Below are 17,339 nucleotides of genomic sequence, written 5' to 3'. Positions count from 1 at the left end.
GCATTTTTTGCTTATCACACATGGACCCATTCATTTCTATGGGTCCGCAAAAGAAACAGACAGCACACGGATGTCATATTTGTGCTGTCTGCATCCGTGTGCTGTCCATTTCGCAGATTATAGAATATGTCCTATGCTGGTCTGCCTTGTGGATGGGTTATAGTCATTTCTATTGATGGGAGAGAGAAAAATGCGGAAAGCACACAGAAGGTATCTGTATATGGATCCGCAGTTTGCTGACTAAAATACGGATACTGTCGAGTGTATGAGGCTTTAGGTGCAAAAAATAAAAATCTGTAAAATGAACCTTAAACAAAGAGGAATCCCATGTCAGAGATGATAGGGTGATGGGAAGGGGTGGACAGCTTTCTTCTAACAGGACAACATCCCCTAAAATAACAAAAATGTGTTGGGTTTATCACTATATTTGAATTGTCTCTGTTTCTTAAAGTGAATCTCTACCTTTTAACAATATGTAATTTTAAGGTCCAAAATTTTGTGCTGATTAATATCTTTGTACATTTCTGAGCTTTTGTGTTTTACCACTGGAGAGCTCCAAATACCCAGCATAGAATTAAATGATAAAATTCTGCCTTCCTTCATCCATCACTAGGTGGAGCTCAGGAGCTTACTGTATACTGACTGGACATTGAGTTAAAAAATAAAACCATACACCGTAAGCTCCAGAGTGTCTTTTAAAGAGGTCTGAACCTAGACATATACCCATCGTCACCCCTCTGGCCCTCCTGATATGAGCATCAGAGCATTTCGAGCCCACATGCTATCTTTTGCCCTGCGCTGAATCCCGTAGGGCAAAGGCATTTTTTTTTTAGATCATGAAATGCTCCAATGTTTATATCAGGGGGGCCGGAAGGGTGAAGATGGGATATGTCCGCGTTCAGTTCTTATCCCGGACAACCCCTTTAACTCTATGGGTATGTGGAGCACTGCATCAGAAAAGCAAAGCTCCAGTCGATAAAGATATACAGAAATATCTGTAAGAAATCAGTCAGTGACCTGAAGACATCGTGGAGATAAATGGTGGAGATTCACTTTTATCTGCTTTTAGCAAAGCTGGGTGACAACCCTATAGGGTTTCAGCTGGGGTCCCCAAAGTCCTGAACGCCAGGTCTGTCATTACCCAGTTATGCATTCTCCGCTACCATATTGCCATCTAGAAAGGCTCTGAGAACAGTTGCAGAGTCTGTATTGGAGGTTATAAGATAATCCATCTTTCCCAGAAACAGAACTTAGGTCAGAACAGATTTTTTGCTGAATGTCCTGCTTTTAGTGCTGATTTTTTCCGTTCCGGGGAAATAATCCTTAACAGAACCGTTTACTGACCATTTACACAGATAATCAAATGTTTTGATTTCTGCTTCGTAAAACCCGACCGCACTGAACGGTGACGTAAACTTGTTTTTGCATTTTGTAATGTAAATACTTAAGGCATCGTGGAGAAATAGCTTACAAAATTGTGCATTTCCAGTACTTGGCTCTGTATAGCGGAGTTCTCTCTAGATTTATATAAAATCAATGTTCACTGGGCAGAGCTCTAATAAAAAGTCTGCGCAGGATATTAAATTAAGCAGCTTGTTCCATTCACTTTGAGCAGAGCCTTGGTCATTACATTTGTGCTGTTTACGCAGAGTGCTGTTATATTAGCCCTTGTGCCTCCATATTGAAATCATTAGAAAAACATAATTAGATTGAGGGAACATCAGGAAACCATCATGTGCTGAAAACATGTACAATATATACTGCACAGTGCCTGGTAAAATTCCTCTAATCCAGCACCAGTGGGAACAGACACTGTAGACACTAGATTATCAAATATTCTGGTCATAGAAAAATACTTAAAGGGATTTTACAGCACAAAAAAATATATATTTACCTCGCCTATCCCCTGCCCTCCACTTCCTGCTCCTGTCTTGACACGGCAGGAAATCGCTGGGATTGCTGCTCAGCCAATCACTGCCTGAGGCGGGTCATCACTACAGCCAGTGATTGGCTGAGTGGCATTCACAGCAATTTGCTGCTGAAGGTGCTCTTTTAAAGCGTGCAGTCGTAATGCTTCCTCGTTATTTAGATCTGAAGTTATAGGGGGTGCAGAGTTAGCAGTGGCGCATGGGCCCTGGTCATTGAAGGGGGTATTACAAATAGCAGATGGTAAGTGAGGTGGGGGGAGAACCTACTACAGATTTGGCATTTGGGGACAGACGCTACTTATAATTCCGCTGAGGCTTCATGCACATGACCGTGTTCATTTTGCCATCCACGTTTTTTTGGGGGGTTTTTTCGGACCCATTGACTTAAAGGGGTCCATGGTCTGCCTTTTGCTTAAATATTCTATTTTTTTGCAGAAAGGACCTACGAATGCGGCAAGCACGCAGATGATACAAATGCTCTAAGCATCTGTATGTCCATTCCGCGAAAAGATAGAATAAGGCTACATTCACACGACCGTGTTTTTACAGTGCGCAAATTGCGGATCCGCAAAATATGGATGCCGCGCCGTGTGCGTTCGGCATTTTGCGGACCACACACTGCCGGCGCTATATAGAAAATGCCTATTCTTGTTCACGATTGCAGACAAGAATAGGACATGTTCTATATTTGTCGTTCTGCAAATTTGCGGAATGGATGCGGATCCAGAATTACGGTCATGTGAATAAGCCCTTAGTCTTATACTTGGCCGCAAAATGGGGACCAGACTGACGTCAATGGTTCCGGAAAAAGATGCAGATGCAACTTGGACTGTATCTGTATTTTGCAGATACGTAAAATATATACGATTGTGTGCATGAGGCCGGAGACTGGACCATAAAGGATGTCTGACCCTTCTTGCATCATATAGTTTAACTCTGTAGATGCCACAGTTCTCGCCTCGGTGTACCTGTTTCTCATGAAAAAAAAATATATATTATGAAGAAGCGATGAATGTGATCAGTGTGTAAAGTGCAGCACCCCCCCCCCCCCCCCCCCCCCCCAATTCAGGGAGCGGCTCATGATTGAGTTATGTCTTCATACTGGACGTGATTATTACATTGGAACAGTCGGAGCAGAGCATTTCATTCACAGTCTGCAGACACTTGCGGTAAAGGCAAGTTCTTACAAATGACACATCGTGCCGCACACTGACATGTTTATAGCGCCCTAGTGTTACATCTCCAGCGTAGTGCTTTCACAGGCATAGAAAAGGCTGCAGCGCCAGCGCCGGAGTCAGACGTCTTATTTGCTGCAACCTGCCGTGCAGCTCCGGAGACTGTGAAAATCTGAGATAATTCCTTGTTGAGCTCGCATTTTATTCCTTCATACAAATGTGCTGCAAAAAGAAAGAAGAAAGAGATGTGTTAAGGAAATCAATAAACTATTGTGGAAAGAAACCCTTAGGATAAGGAAGCAAAAACATCAATCATATTTCACGGAGATCCTCTTTAAGGGAGACTATAGGCTTTTGCAGTATCTTAAAGGAGTTCTCTGTGGCTATAATGAAATAAGGACATGTAAGTAGAAGAAATAGTTATTTTCCACTTGCCGCTGCTGTGGCCCCCGTTGTTTGCACTGCTGAGCAGATCACTGTAGGAAATGTGACTGACAGGCCGGCTGTGTCTCCTGTACAGCTGTGGGTGTCTTGTGCTGCCATTGTAAAGCATCAGCGCTGTAATAGGCCTCTTTCACACGAGGTTTTTTTTTTTTTTTTTTCGTTTGCATTCTATTTCCGTTTGCATTCCATTTCCGTTTTTCCGTTCCGTTGAAAGATAGAACATGTCCTATTATTTCCCGCAAATCACGTTCCGTGGCTCCATTTAAGTCAAGGGGTCCGCAAAAAAAACGGAACGCATACAGAATGTACTCCTGTCTTCCGTATCCGTTCCATTTTTGCAGAACCATCCATAGAAAATTTTATGCCCAGCCCAATTTTTTCTATGTAATTACTGTATACTGTATATGCCATACGGAAAAACGTAACTGAAACAAAAAATGGAACAATGGATCCGTGAAAAACGGACCGCAAAAAAGCCATACAGTCATGTGAAAGAGGCCTTAATGTGCAGTGACCTCCCAACACAACAACATAAGCGTCTGTTCACGCAATGCGGTCTAAGTAGGGGTGGGCGATATGGCCTAAAATATATATTGCAATATAATTTTAAGCTTGTGCGATATGCGATATATATTCCATATTTCGGGGGGGGGGGGTGTTAAACTTTTTTTTTTACTTTTTATTTAATAACTATTAGCCTCCTTAGGGGCTAGAACCCTTGTCCTAGTCACCCTAATAGAGCTCTATTAGGGTGAATAGGACTTCACACACTCCCTGCTGCTCTGTGCATAGTGCACACAGCAGCAGGGAGCTGACTAGGGCAGCCAGGGCTTCAGTAGCGTCCTGGCTGCCATGGTAACCGATCAGAGCCCCGCGATTACACTGCTGGGGCTCCGATCAGAAGCTTCCACCCTGGGGCCACTGCCACCAATGATTTAATCGTGTGGAGGGGGGGGGGGAAGCCCGCAATTAATATAATACCTAGAAGAGGGGGAGTAGAAGGGAGGGACTGTGGCCACTTCGCCACCAATGAATATAGTTAATATGCCTGAATGCAAATGTAGCCTGCATGTGCCGGCCATATCCCATACCTGGCCTCTATTACTGCCCGCCATGATCCGCCGCAATTAACCCCTCAGGACCTGAGGGGTCAATTGCAGCGGATCACGGCGCACAGTAATAGAGGCCAGGTATGGGATATGGCCAGCACATGCAGGCTATGTTTATTTTCAGGCATATTAACTATATTCATTGGTGGCGCAGTGGCCACAGTCCCTCCCCTCCTCCTCCTCCTCCTCCTCTGTTCTCATTGGTTGGTGGCGCAGTTGCCTCAGTCCCTCCCCTAATCCTCCTCTCTGTTCTCATTGGTGGTCAGCGGCAGCCTCACACAGTGGGGAGGGAGGGACTCCCTCCTTCTCCACTGTGCCGGGCTCAGCAGAACATGGTGCGTGCCGAGAGCGGCGCATGCCATGTTCTACCGCGATATAAACGAAATCTCTATCATTGGCCAAATTTATATTGTTTATATTGCATATCGTCTATATCGCCCACCCCTAGGTCAAAGTATATTTTTTTGCTTCAACTTTTGGGAAATGAGTTCAAAATGTTACAGACTTGGTCACACCGTGTGACTAGATCCTAACATATAGCGGGATGATAACCGCAGAGGGCGCTGTAATAGAAACTATATTGGTTTCAGAGAACTGCAGAGAGGAGACCTTACAGTACATCCACCACCTACAGGTTGTGTATTTTTCTTGGTGTGCTTTAACACCTTAAGGGGGTTGTGTCATCTCAGAGATTGGTGGCATATCACTAGGATATGTCACCAAAGTCTGGGACCTGGACCTGTCTCTAGAACTTGCACCCAAAATGGAAGGAGAGTATGGGGCATAGTTTTTTGCAGGGTGGACTGTAGTTTTTATTGGTACTATTTTTGGATATGTACTTTTTGTTCCATTTTTTGCACTTAGGAAAAGTTAATGGAGATTTAGAAGTTGTTATGGACACGGCAATACCTGTCATGTTTATTTTTTATTTTCTATATGGGAAAGGGGGAGGATTTGAATGTTTAATATATATATTATATATTTTATAAAAATAATTTTCCAATAATTTTTAGTCCTCTTAGGGGACCTGACATGCAATCTCCTGTGATCTTCGAATACTATTGCTGTTATGGCAATTGATCAGAGTCCCACAGTTTTGATGTGGGGGCTCCAATCGGAGGGCAGAGGGAGCCCCCTCCCTCTGTTTAACCCCGCAGATGCCTTGCTTGCTGCTGACGGTGTCATCTGAGGGTTTAAAGCATGGGTGTCAAGCATGCGGCCCGCAATGAATATCTTTGCGGCCCGGCAAAGATGCAGCATCGCAGACTGCTATGTATGAGCCGGGAGAGAGGAGGGGCTGGAGTCCGTAACTATGGGCGGGGCCGGTGCAGTCACTGTACTCTTACACCGGGCCCCGCCGCTCACCAAAGTATTTATAAACGTGAATCCTGATCCTGTTATTAAGTTGAACTAACGCTGCCCTCTCCCATGTTCCCATGTATCCCCACAGCACTTACTTAAGCTTCAATAGCAGGCAGAGCGGACGGCAGCAGTAACGTCACTCACTGACGTAGAGCGCCTGCTTCATTCATACAGTGGGAGGAGCAGGCGCTCTACGTCAGTGAGTGACGTTACTGCTGCCGTCCGCTCTGCCTGCTATGGAAGCGTGTTCGTAAGTGCTGTGGGCATACAGGGGAACATGGGAACATGGGAGAGGGCAGCGTTAGTTCAACTTAATAACAGGATAAGGATTCACGTTTATAAATACTTCGGTGAGCGGCGGGGCCCGGTGTATTGGGGGACACTGTTATGAGGGGGATCTGTGGATGACATATAGCAGTGTCATCCACAGATCCCCCCCATAACAGTTCCATCCACAGATCCCCCCACCTCATAACAATGCCATCCACAGATATCCCACCCCATAGCAGTACCATCCACAGATATCCCACCCCATAACAGTTCCATCCACAGATCCCCCCACCTCATAACAATGCCATCCACAGATATCCCACCCCATAGCAGTACCATCCACAGATATCCCACCCCATAGCAGTACCATCCACAGATATCCCACCCCATAACAGTTCCATCCACAGATCCCCCACCTCATAACAATGCCATCCACAGATCCCCCATAACAGCACCATCCACAGATCCCCCATAACAGCACCATCCACAGATCCCCCACCCCATAACAATGCCATCCTCAGATCCCCCCACCCCATAACAATGCCATCCACAGATATCCCACCCCATAGCAGTACCATCCACAGATCCCCATAACAGTGCCATCCACAGATCCCCCATAACAGTGCCATCCACAGATCCCCCATAACAGTGCCATCCACAGATCCCCATAACAGTGCCATCCACAGATCCCCCATAACAGCACCATCCACAGATCCCCCATAACAGCGCCATCCACAGATCCCCCATAACAGTGCGTCATGCACAGATCCCCATAACAGCGCCATCCACAGATCCCCCATAACAGAGCCATCCACAGATCCCCCATAACAGTGCCATCCACAGATCCCCCATAACAGTGCCATCCACAGATCCCCCATAACAGTGCCATCCACAGGTCCCCCATAACAGTGCCATCCACAGATCCCCCACATGACAGTGCGGCATCCACAGATCCCCCATAATAGTGTCATGCACAGACCACCATTAATTCAAAGCCCACCAAAAGCACAACTTTTGGTTAAAAATATTTTTTTCTTATTTTCCTCCTCAAAAACCTAGGTGCGTCTTATAGTGAAGTTTAATATTTGTATATATATATATATATAGGTCTCACTTGTGTTATTGGGCAACGGGATGTTGGGGGTCAGCAGTCATGAAACAACAATGTTGTTCTATGAAAATGTACGATTTTTTTATTTATTTTTTATGCGGCCCACATAAACTTAAATTTAGTTTTTTTGGCCCATGTTAGCCTTTGAGTTTGACATGCTTGGTTTAAAGGCTCGGGATCAGCTTCACTGGCAGATCTAAGTCACTGTATCATATAGCCGGCAACCATCATGTTAGGAGCGAGCTCAGCATGGACCGCTTAACGCTAATGATGTATGTGAATATGCGTTTAGTTAAAGGGGTTTTCTAGTTCTTTTATATTGATGATCCCTCTTTGGGATAGGCCATCAGGATCTGATTTTAGGGGGTCCCATACCCTGCATCCCTGCCGGTTAGCTGTTCTGCAGTAGTTCAGGTGCCGGAACCACAGCTCTGTCCATTGTGTGTAACCATTGACTTCAGCGCTGGAGTGCGCAGCTCCATCCACTGCACACAATGGACGGAGTTGTAGTTCCTGCACCGGATCATGAGGGGTGTGGGGAGTCGCACCCCCGCAGAGCAGATATTGATCCTCGGAGTAGGCTACCAATATAAAAGGACTGAAAACCTCCTTAAAGGGATATTCCAGCTTTAGGCAACATTGGGCCAGTAATGCTCTGTACCTAAACAAAGAAATCCTCTCGCCTGCCTCTTCTCACTCGGTTCCAGCATAGAACAATGCTTGCAGCTGTAAGGGCGCCTTCACACGTGGCAGATTTCGTTGCAGAGAATTCTGCGACTGAAAATCAGTTCCATTCATTTGAATCGGGCGGCAAGCACATGGATTTCCTGTCTTTAAGGGCACATGAACGTATTTTATTTCCGTGGCCGTTCCATTTTTTTGTTCCGTATGCGGAACCATTCATTTCAATGGGTCCGCAAAAAAAACAAAAACGGAAGTTACTCCATGTGCATTCCGTTTCCATATGTCCGTTCTGCAAAAAAATAGAACTTGTCCGCATTACAGAAAAGGTTAGGACTGTTCTATTAGGGGTTAGCTGTTCCGTTCCGCCCAATACGGAAGGCTCGCGGGCGCCATCCGTATTTTTTGCGGCATGAGCCCTAAAGGCTGTTCAGGATTAGGGCTCATGCACACGACCGTATGTATTTTGCGGTCTGCAAAAGATTTGGGTGACGTCCGTGTGCATTCCATATTTTGCGGAACGAAACAGCTGGCCCCTAATTGAACAGTCCTAAGCTTGTTCGTAATGCAGGCAATAATAGGATAAGTTGCAGAACGGACATATGGACATACGGAAACGGGATGCACACGGAGTAACTTCCGTTTTTTTTTGCTAACCCATTGAAATGAATGGTTCCGCATACGGTCCGTAAAAAAAAAACTGGAACGGACGCGGAAAGAAAATACGTTTGTGTGCATGAGCTCAATTCACCTTGCGTTTTTGCCATGTGTTTAGAAAAGACACCGGGAAGATTCCTGATGTACACCATAGACATGTCCATAAGGGCTCCATTAGTCAGAGGGAGGCCAAAATAATGTCCTCGAGCCCTTCATCTGGCCCTATATACGTAGTTATACTGCTCTGGCATACATATACTGTACATAGACATTTTATTACAGCTGGTCCCTATGGGTGCCAGATGCCACTATATTGGAGGCATTCATGTAACATACCGTATATGCTTGTCCTGATATATACATGGAAAGAAGGCGAAGCTGCAATATCAGATACAACCCATGGTGCTGTTTGTGGAAGAAACCGACCAGATGTCTTCTTTTACTATAGAACCCCTGACGCTGATTTTCCAATGTGTTGGAAAGTGAACCAAATGTCCATTGCTTGTGATTTCGCCTGCATGGTGCAGTATAGTGTGTACGGACTTGTCTGTACCGTTATGACTACTGTACGTTATATACCAGGTTACGGTTCAGTCTGCATCTTCATTAGGAATATTTCTCTCTGCTTATCATTAAGATCTGGGAGTTTCATTCTGCTGTCACTTTTGGTTTGATGTTCAGAATGAATTGCCTGGGGATGATTTTATTCAAATCTAGCTCATCATTTCATAATTCAAGGTTAATTCATTCAGAAAACTGGTGCATCAACATCTGACGTAGGGATGATGATGGTGGTGCTGGTGCTGGTGGGGGTCTGGTGTAAGAACTAGAGCACAGGGGCAATTTATAGAAGGTTCAACTGGATCAATGAACTTTCCAGTCAGATACACGTATCCAATAATCTAATCCTATAAAAAAACTAAAATGGGATGGAACTAAGATGCCTAATTTTCTAAAGAATAACTAAATAAATAATTGTCTGAGTCAAATGAACAAAGTAGAATCGACGCAACATGCACAAGGTATACAGATGATTTAGTGTCTCCAGCCTTTAGCTAAAATTTGGTTAAAGTGTATCTGTACTTTTTAAAAACTTTTGATATCTCATAGAGACATATCAAAGGTTTTAATCGGCAGGGCTGAGACCCCCGTGCTGATGGTCAAATCAAGGAGAGAGAGGTGCTCACAACGAGGACTGTCTCTCCTCACTACTGTAGACAGACTGGAGAAGGTCTCATGGGGCCAGATTTATCATGACTCTGACAGCTCACTCCACTTTCACATATGGCTGAAGTCAGTTTTAGCCAAGTCAGATTTATGATTGGCCCTTTAAGACTGTAATAAATGTGGTTTGACGGTAGCAGTTTATCTGTCAGTAAGCAGCTTTACAAAAGTCGCACGTCCTTACGAAAAAGTCGCATGTTCTATTAAAAAGTCTCATAAGATAAGCATGGTCCTCACTGGAGTGAAATTGCGCATTTTTTTGCGACTTTTTTGTGACTTTTTAAATAGTCCCAATAGTAAATCTGTCTAGAGATTAATTTACATAAGAAAACACGCCCACTCTCAGAAAACTGGCGAGCACAGTGCAGAGCAGAAAAAAGTAGCAAATTTGTGCGCAGTTTAAGCGTTTGCGACTTTTTCACTCCGTTATTCTGACTTGAGCTAATGATAAATCTGGCCCATAGACTTTATTGAGCCTGTTCTCTGTAGCAAAGAGAGACACCGCTTCTAACTTCTCCTTTTAGCAATTTTTAGAAGTCTCATCAGTAGGACCCCCACCGATCAAATCCTTTGATATGTCACTGTGACATACAGTATCAAAGCTTTTTTATACGTGTGAGTACACTTTAGAACAGTATTCCAATCTGGTCAGGTATGGGATATCCACAGTTTATCTGTGAATATGTAAATCAAACAAGAGGGCCCTGGGCAGTGTTATGGAGGCGTGATGGTGCACCCAATGGAGCAGTCATGTCTGTGGTGCACCCAATGGAGCAGTCATGTCTGTGGTGCACCCAATGGAGCAGTCATGTCTGTGGTGCACCCAATGGAGCAGTCATGTCTGTGGTGCACCCAATGGAGCAGTCATGTCTGTGGTGCACCCAATGGAGCAGTCATGTCTGTGGTGCACCCCAATGGAGCAGTCATGTCTGTGGTGCACCCAATGGAGCAGTCATGTCTGTGGTGCACCCAATGGAGCAGTCATGTCTGTGGTGCACCCAATGGAGCAGTCATGTCTGTGGTGCACCCAATGGAGCAGTCATGTCTGTGGTGCACCCAATGGAGCAGTCATGTCTGTGGTGCACCCAATGGAGCAGTCATGTCTGTGGTGCACCCAATGGAGCAGTCATGTCTGTGGTGCACCCAATGGAGCAGTCATGTCTGTGGTGCACCCAATGGAGCAGTCATGTCTGTGGTGCACCCAATGGAGCAGTCATGTCTGTGGTGCACCCAATGGAGCAGTCATGTCTGTGGTGCACCCAATAGAGCAGTCATGTCTGTGGTGCACCCAATGGAGCAGTCATGTCTGTGGTGCACCCAATAGAGCAGTCATGTCTGTGGTGCACCCAATGGAGCAGTCATGTCTGTGGTGCACCCAATAGAGCAGTCATGTCTGTGGTGCACCCAATGGAGCAGTCATGTCTGTGGTGCACCCAATGGAGCAGTCATGTCTGTGGTGCACCCAATAGAGCAGTCATGTCTGTGGTGCACCCAATGGAGCAGTCATGTCTGTGGTGCACCAAAAACTTTATTTGTGTAAAAATGAGAAGAAGCATTACTTAGAAAAGAGAGAGTTATGATCACTGTATTTTTCGCCCTATAAGATGCACCTGCCCATAAGATCCACGTAGGTTTTAGAGAAGGAAAATAAGAAAAACTTTTTTTTTCATCAGACCACCTATCAGACACTGAATGTTAATTAGACCTCAGCTCAGAGACCTAGTCAGTCCCCCAATGTTAATAAGACCCCTAATCAGACCTCAGATCAGACCCCTAATGTTAATAAGACCCCTAATCAGACCCCTAATGTTAATAAGACCCCTAATCAGACCTCAGATCAGACCCCTAATGTTAATAAGACCCCTAATCAGACCTCAGATCAGACCCCCAATGTTAATAAGACCCCTAATCAGACCTCAGATCAGACCCCTAATGTTAATAAGACCCCTAATCAGACCTCAGATCAGACTCCCAATGTTAATAAGACCCCTAATCAGACTCCCATGTTATTCAGACCTCAAATCAGACAAAAAAAAAACTAATAAATCAACTCGAAGAAAGGGTATGGTATCAGCGCAGGAATAAAAGAACACATGGGGTAAAGTCGAGTATCAGTAATAAGTACCTGTTATAATCGGGTGTAGGTTGGGACTGTTCTTAGTAGATTATATCTTCACAATGCTTGACAGTACAAGGTGGATAGCAAGTTTTCCTGCTCAACTTCAAAAAACGCGCGCGTCGCTCCGGCCGGCAGCTGGCGCGCGCACGAAGGAGCGTGATGGTGAGGGAATCCGAAAGCGTAGCGTGTGACGTCACAGCTGTAGTACGGTTACTTCCAAGGACCAAGAAACCAATCCTACGCGTTTCGAAGTCAGCAGACTTCTTTGTCAGGGACGCGTTATTAAGGGTTAAAGCGGTTGTCCCACTTAAGCAAATAGCATTTAGCATGTAAGCAGTTAATACGAGGCACTTACTAATGTATTGTGATTGTCCATATTGCCTCTTTTGCTGGCTGGATTCATTTTTCCATCACATCATACACTGCTCCTTTCCAGGGGTTACAACCACCCTGCAATCCATCAGTGGTGGTCGTGCTTGCACACTATAGGAAAAAGAGCCATCCTTTCTGGTATCTGGGACAGTGGCCTCGCACATAGGCACACATGCGCAGCAGCTCTCCTTCCGGCCACATCGTATCTGCGCTGCAGCGGTGGTTGTAACCCCTGGATATGAGCAGTGTATAATGTGATGGCAAAATGAATAAAGCCAGCAAATGAATAAATGCCTTTTGCTGAAATGAGACAGCCCCTTTTAAATGTGTGTGACCTTTGTAATGAAGCTTACCCCTCTTAGGGCCCATACTTGCAGTCTGCGTACGTTTCCTATGTTTTGGATTGGATTTCAGCAAGCGTAAAGAGGAGAACAATTCCCAACTTCAGGCTCCCACTCTCCTGATTTTGCAGAGATGCCATGTAAACAACAAGTTGTCATCAGCAGCCGCGTCACTGAGATCTAAAATCAGAGCGGCAAGCAATTAATTTCACAACAAAACCCGAGGTGAAATTCTGCGTACTTGGATTTAAAATAGTCCTCATCCCTCGTGAGTTGTTAATTATGTGAGCCCTGTGAACGCTGCTTTGACAGATAGCTTTATGCTATTTTGACAGCGATCAATCTCACTGGTTTATATTTGAGGCCTCTCTGGAGACAGCACTTGTAATTAATGTACCAGGCTCTTCATCATCAGTCCTACTGCACAACGTTGTGATATTAGGCATTTTGCTTTAGGAGATTATCACCGTACAAGCTTGAGCAGGCCCCCCACTTTATTACACTTTTTTTTATAGCATTGGTATCCTAATATGGGGTCTTCAGGGCCCTCTCAGGCCCTCTGCTCCCCCTGTAGTTAGGACACCAAGTCCCAGATCTGTAGTTCTGTGAGATCTCTAAATTAATATTTTCTCCTCGTCTACATCGTGAGTGATCGGGAGGTTAAGTAAAGAATGGCAAAAAAAACTTTTCAATGGCTTTTGTCATCAGATAACCAAGATAACACTGTGCCATGTGCTATCAGAGTCAATTTTAGCTCGGCTACATCTTTACAGCTTTTTTGATTTAGGATGAACATGCCCACACATCTTCTGTCCTACTACTTCTCGCTTAAAGGGTCACTGTACTTTCAGAAAACTTTTGAAATGTTGTAGGGACTTATCAAAAGTTTAGATTGGTGGGGGTTCGAGCGCTCAGACTTCCACCGATCTCTAGAATAAGGCGAGAGAGGCACTTGCTTAGCGCATTCTCTTTTCTCACTGCAGGGTGGGAAGCGAGACAGACTCCATAGAAGTTTACGGGCCTGTCTCGTGCAGTGAGAATAGAGTGCTAAGCAAGTAACTTCTCACCCCTCCTTCTAGAGATAGTGGGGGTCTCAGCGTTCAAACCCCCACCAATTAAATCTTTTGGCTTCCCCAAAGTTTCTTTCAGCCATGTTATCCCCTGTTTCAGCTGCACAGCTAGATGCATTTCTCTCACAAACAGTGGGTGTCTCTCTTCTGCTTAGTACGATGTGCAGTGACCTCACTTCCCTTATTTCCCACTATCAGTGTTGAGCAAAGCGAGCCTCGAATCATAGATCCGAAGTCGCTTTGGTCAAACCTTCCTTTGAATGCTGTAAGGCGATCTGTCTCCGTACAGCAGTTAAATGTATGGGCGCCATCGATTTGAAATGAGTTGTCTCTGGAATCGTGCGAGACTGAGTTTAATAACTTTGGACATTGATTATTCAACATTAAAACAATTTTACAACTAGGATCCAAAGTCCATTTTTCAGTACAGGGTCGCCAACCGTCCTGAAATTTCTGGACAGTCCATAAAAATAGGTGACTTTTTTTCCTGTGTCTGTGAAAAAAATAGATGTTTCCATGATTTTTTTCAGGCTGGATTATGCTGGTAATGAGTTATTATCAGTATATTCAGCTATAGACATGTATCACTTATAATCTATATAATTCATTATGGTTTTCCAATTTGTCCATAAAAGATGTTGGCTGTCCAGAAAAAGAAAAATTCTGGTCGGCAACCCTGCTTCAGTACCCAGGTACCAGTAGGTACCGAAGCCGACTTCAGATCCCACTTTCAAAATTGCTTTGAAGTTAAAAAATTGATGTCCGAAGTTATTCGCGAGACTTCGGAGATAACAAATTTCACCTCCGCGGACTGCGAGTTAAGTGGAAGTGAGACCCCTAGTGGCCGTGACTTTACAGCTTTTCTTTTCAGGCGGATGCAGGCATATTTTTTTCAATGAAGTGATGTAGAAATTTACTAATTATACCATTCTCTATTAAATGAAATTGCAACTGTGTGAAAGTACAGTGACTTTATTTTCAAGTTAATCTGCCATTTTTGTCTATTTTGCTTTATTTGAACAGAACTGGGTGGACAAAGCCGAGAAGCAGACGCTGTTATCAGATACTCTTGATTTGTCGGAGCTGTTCCATCCAGACACATTCCTAAATGCTCTCCGCCAGGAAACTGCGAGGTAAGCGACCAGAAAATCGGTGCTCCAAAATCAGGAATTAGTGCAAGGCAGCCAATCAGATACTATCTCACATTTTCCAGAGAGTTTCTTAAAAAAAAAAAAAAAATAACCAGCTGATTTGTTACTGCGGCCAACTCCCCTACTTTTAATTTTTAATGCTTTGATGACTCTCACCCAATGTGTTCTGAGCAGTAGGTTTGAAAGTTTTCATTTAGAGTGAATCCATCACCTCTATTTTTTACAATTTAAAACCAGGAAAAAAAATGTTTTGTTCTGATCTTTTTTTTTTTTATTGCATTTTAAGTACACAATTATGGGGGCAGCCACATGGACCATAGGAACCTGTAGTCTGGCGATTGTCTTTTCTGGGATGGTGTTGTGGTGACCTGTACAGAGATCACTGTAGGGAGGATGGAGCTGTGACCATCACCTATTGTCAGTGGTGGATCCTGTGTTATCTGCCTCCAGCTTTGAAATAGTGGTGGTGTCATGGTAATCCTGCTTGTTATGATAATGAGATGACTGCAGAGAAGTTATCTCTACAGAAGAGGAAGTTAGAAGAATTGCAAGACTTCAGGATTTTTTTAAATACAGATAGTGACTTGGAAAAAATAAAAAATAAATCAACAAAATCACTTTAAAAATATGTTTAGCATAAAAACTTGATTTTAAACAATAGGCCATTTTCGGATGATACATGACAAGCACTGAGAATGCCACCTAAGAATACAGCAGTATTATAAATGACCCATGGTACTATAGGTGTGACCCAGCAGTTTTAAGGTACACTTTTGGATTAGTTTTTTTTACTTAGCAGAGTATGCCACTGTATGTTGGACATGTAATGGAATTTTTTTTTGTTGCAAATGTAAGAATAAAGATGTCTTTACATCTACGGCACACCGATCAACCATCATATGAAAACCACCTGCCTAATATTGTGTTCTATGCAGCCCCATACATGCAAACCGTGATGCCCTGTGTGTCCTGATGCCTTTCTAGCATAGCCAGCGGTAACTTTTCAGCAGTTTGCTCTACAGTAGCTCTTCTGTGGGATCGGACAATATAGGCTAGCCTTCCCTCCCCACACTCAACAGTCAGCCTTGGGTGACCATGGCATGGCGCCAGTTCACCAGTTATCCTTCTGGACCACTTTTGGGAGGTACTAAACACTGCATACTGGGGAAACCCCACAAGACCTGCCATTGTGGAGATGCTGTGACGCACTCGTCTAGCCATCACAATTTGGCTCTTGTCAGGGTCACTCAGACCCTTAGATTTGCTCATTTTTCCTGCTTCAAACATATCAAATCTAAGAACTGATTGTTCTAATGCCACCCAATATACTCCACTCTTTAACTATGTCAACTCTTGTTGCTTTTAATGTTATGGTTGATTGGTATATCTTCTATTCATTTGTATGTTAAAGGGCATCTGTCAGCAGTTTTGTACCTATGACACTGGCTGACCTGTTACATGAGCTCTTGGAAGCTGAAGACATCTGTGTTGGTCCCATGTTCATATGTGTCCGCATTGCTGAGAAAAATGATGTTTTAATATATGCAAATGAGCCTCTAGGAGCAATGGGGGCGTTACCATTACACCTAGAGGCTCCGCTCTCTCTGCAACTATCACTCCCTCTGCACTTTGAATCACAGGACCGGGCAGTGAAAACATCATCATGCCTGGCCTCTAGGTGTAATGGCAACGCCCACATTGCTCCTAGAGGCTCATTTGCATATATTAAAACATCATTTTTCTCAGCAATGCGGACACATATGAACATGGGACCAACACAGATGCCTTCAGCCGCTAAGTGCACATGTAACAGGTCGGCCAGTGTCATAGGTAATAAACTGCTGACAGAGGCCCTTTAAGTCACTTACAAGCCATGCTGGGGTTGACTGCAGTTTACAGTAGATCTGTGGAGATGGAAGCTGATGTTCTCCTTGTATGGAGAAGGCCGTAATGCAGTGAGGCACGGCCACCGCCATGTTTACCTTGTAATGTTTTATATCCCCCTAGAACAATGAACTGCTCCATGGATAACCTGAGATTTGTGGCGTCTTGGAAAGGGAGGATTCATGATGCAAAGCTCCAAGTCAAGGTAATAAAACCTCTCATAAACGTCTTACAAGGTGATGAAAACGTTACATCCAGGCTGTGTTCTCTTCATTGGTATTCAGTGCAGTTCAATACGTAATAAAACGACATGGAAGAAAAAAAAGATGGCTTGAAGCCTCGGCTATGATTTACCTCTCCCATGCTTCCTCATTTAGTCAAACAGCCTTTTGATTTTTCCGTGGTACTCGGCATCATTTGCAAACCGTACCTTGCTGCGTG

General features: G+C 44.3%; 1 protein-coding gene across 3 annotated transcripts in view; it reads left to right on the top strand.

Moving 5' to 3' along the window:
• The window catches only part of DYNC2H1 (dynein cytoplasmic 2 heavy chain 1), a 433,565-nt gene that overhangs the window by 400,531 nt on the left and 15,695 nt on the right, over positions 1 to 17,339 (top strand). For all 3 annotated transcript variants that reach the window (XM_040426277.1, XM_040426279.1, XM_040426278.1), the window contains 2 exons: positions 14,887 to 14,996; positions 17,022 to 17,103. In XM_040426277.1, the coding sequence (XP_040282211.1) occupies positions 14,887 to 14,996; positions 17,022 to 17,103 (192 nt within the window). The remainder of the gene's footprint in view (positions 1 to 14,886; positions 14,997 to 17,021; positions 17,104 to 17,339) is intronic.

Source organism: Bufo bufo, chromosome 3 (genome assembly GCF_905171765.1).
Source record: "Bufo bufo chromosome 3, aBufBuf1.1, whole genome shotgun sequence".
Taxonomy (NCBI): domain Eukaryota; kingdom Metazoa; phylum Chordata; class Amphibia; order Anura; family Bufonidae; genus Bufo; species Bufo bufo.
This window is presented reverse-complemented; position numbering and strand designations above follow the sequence as displayed.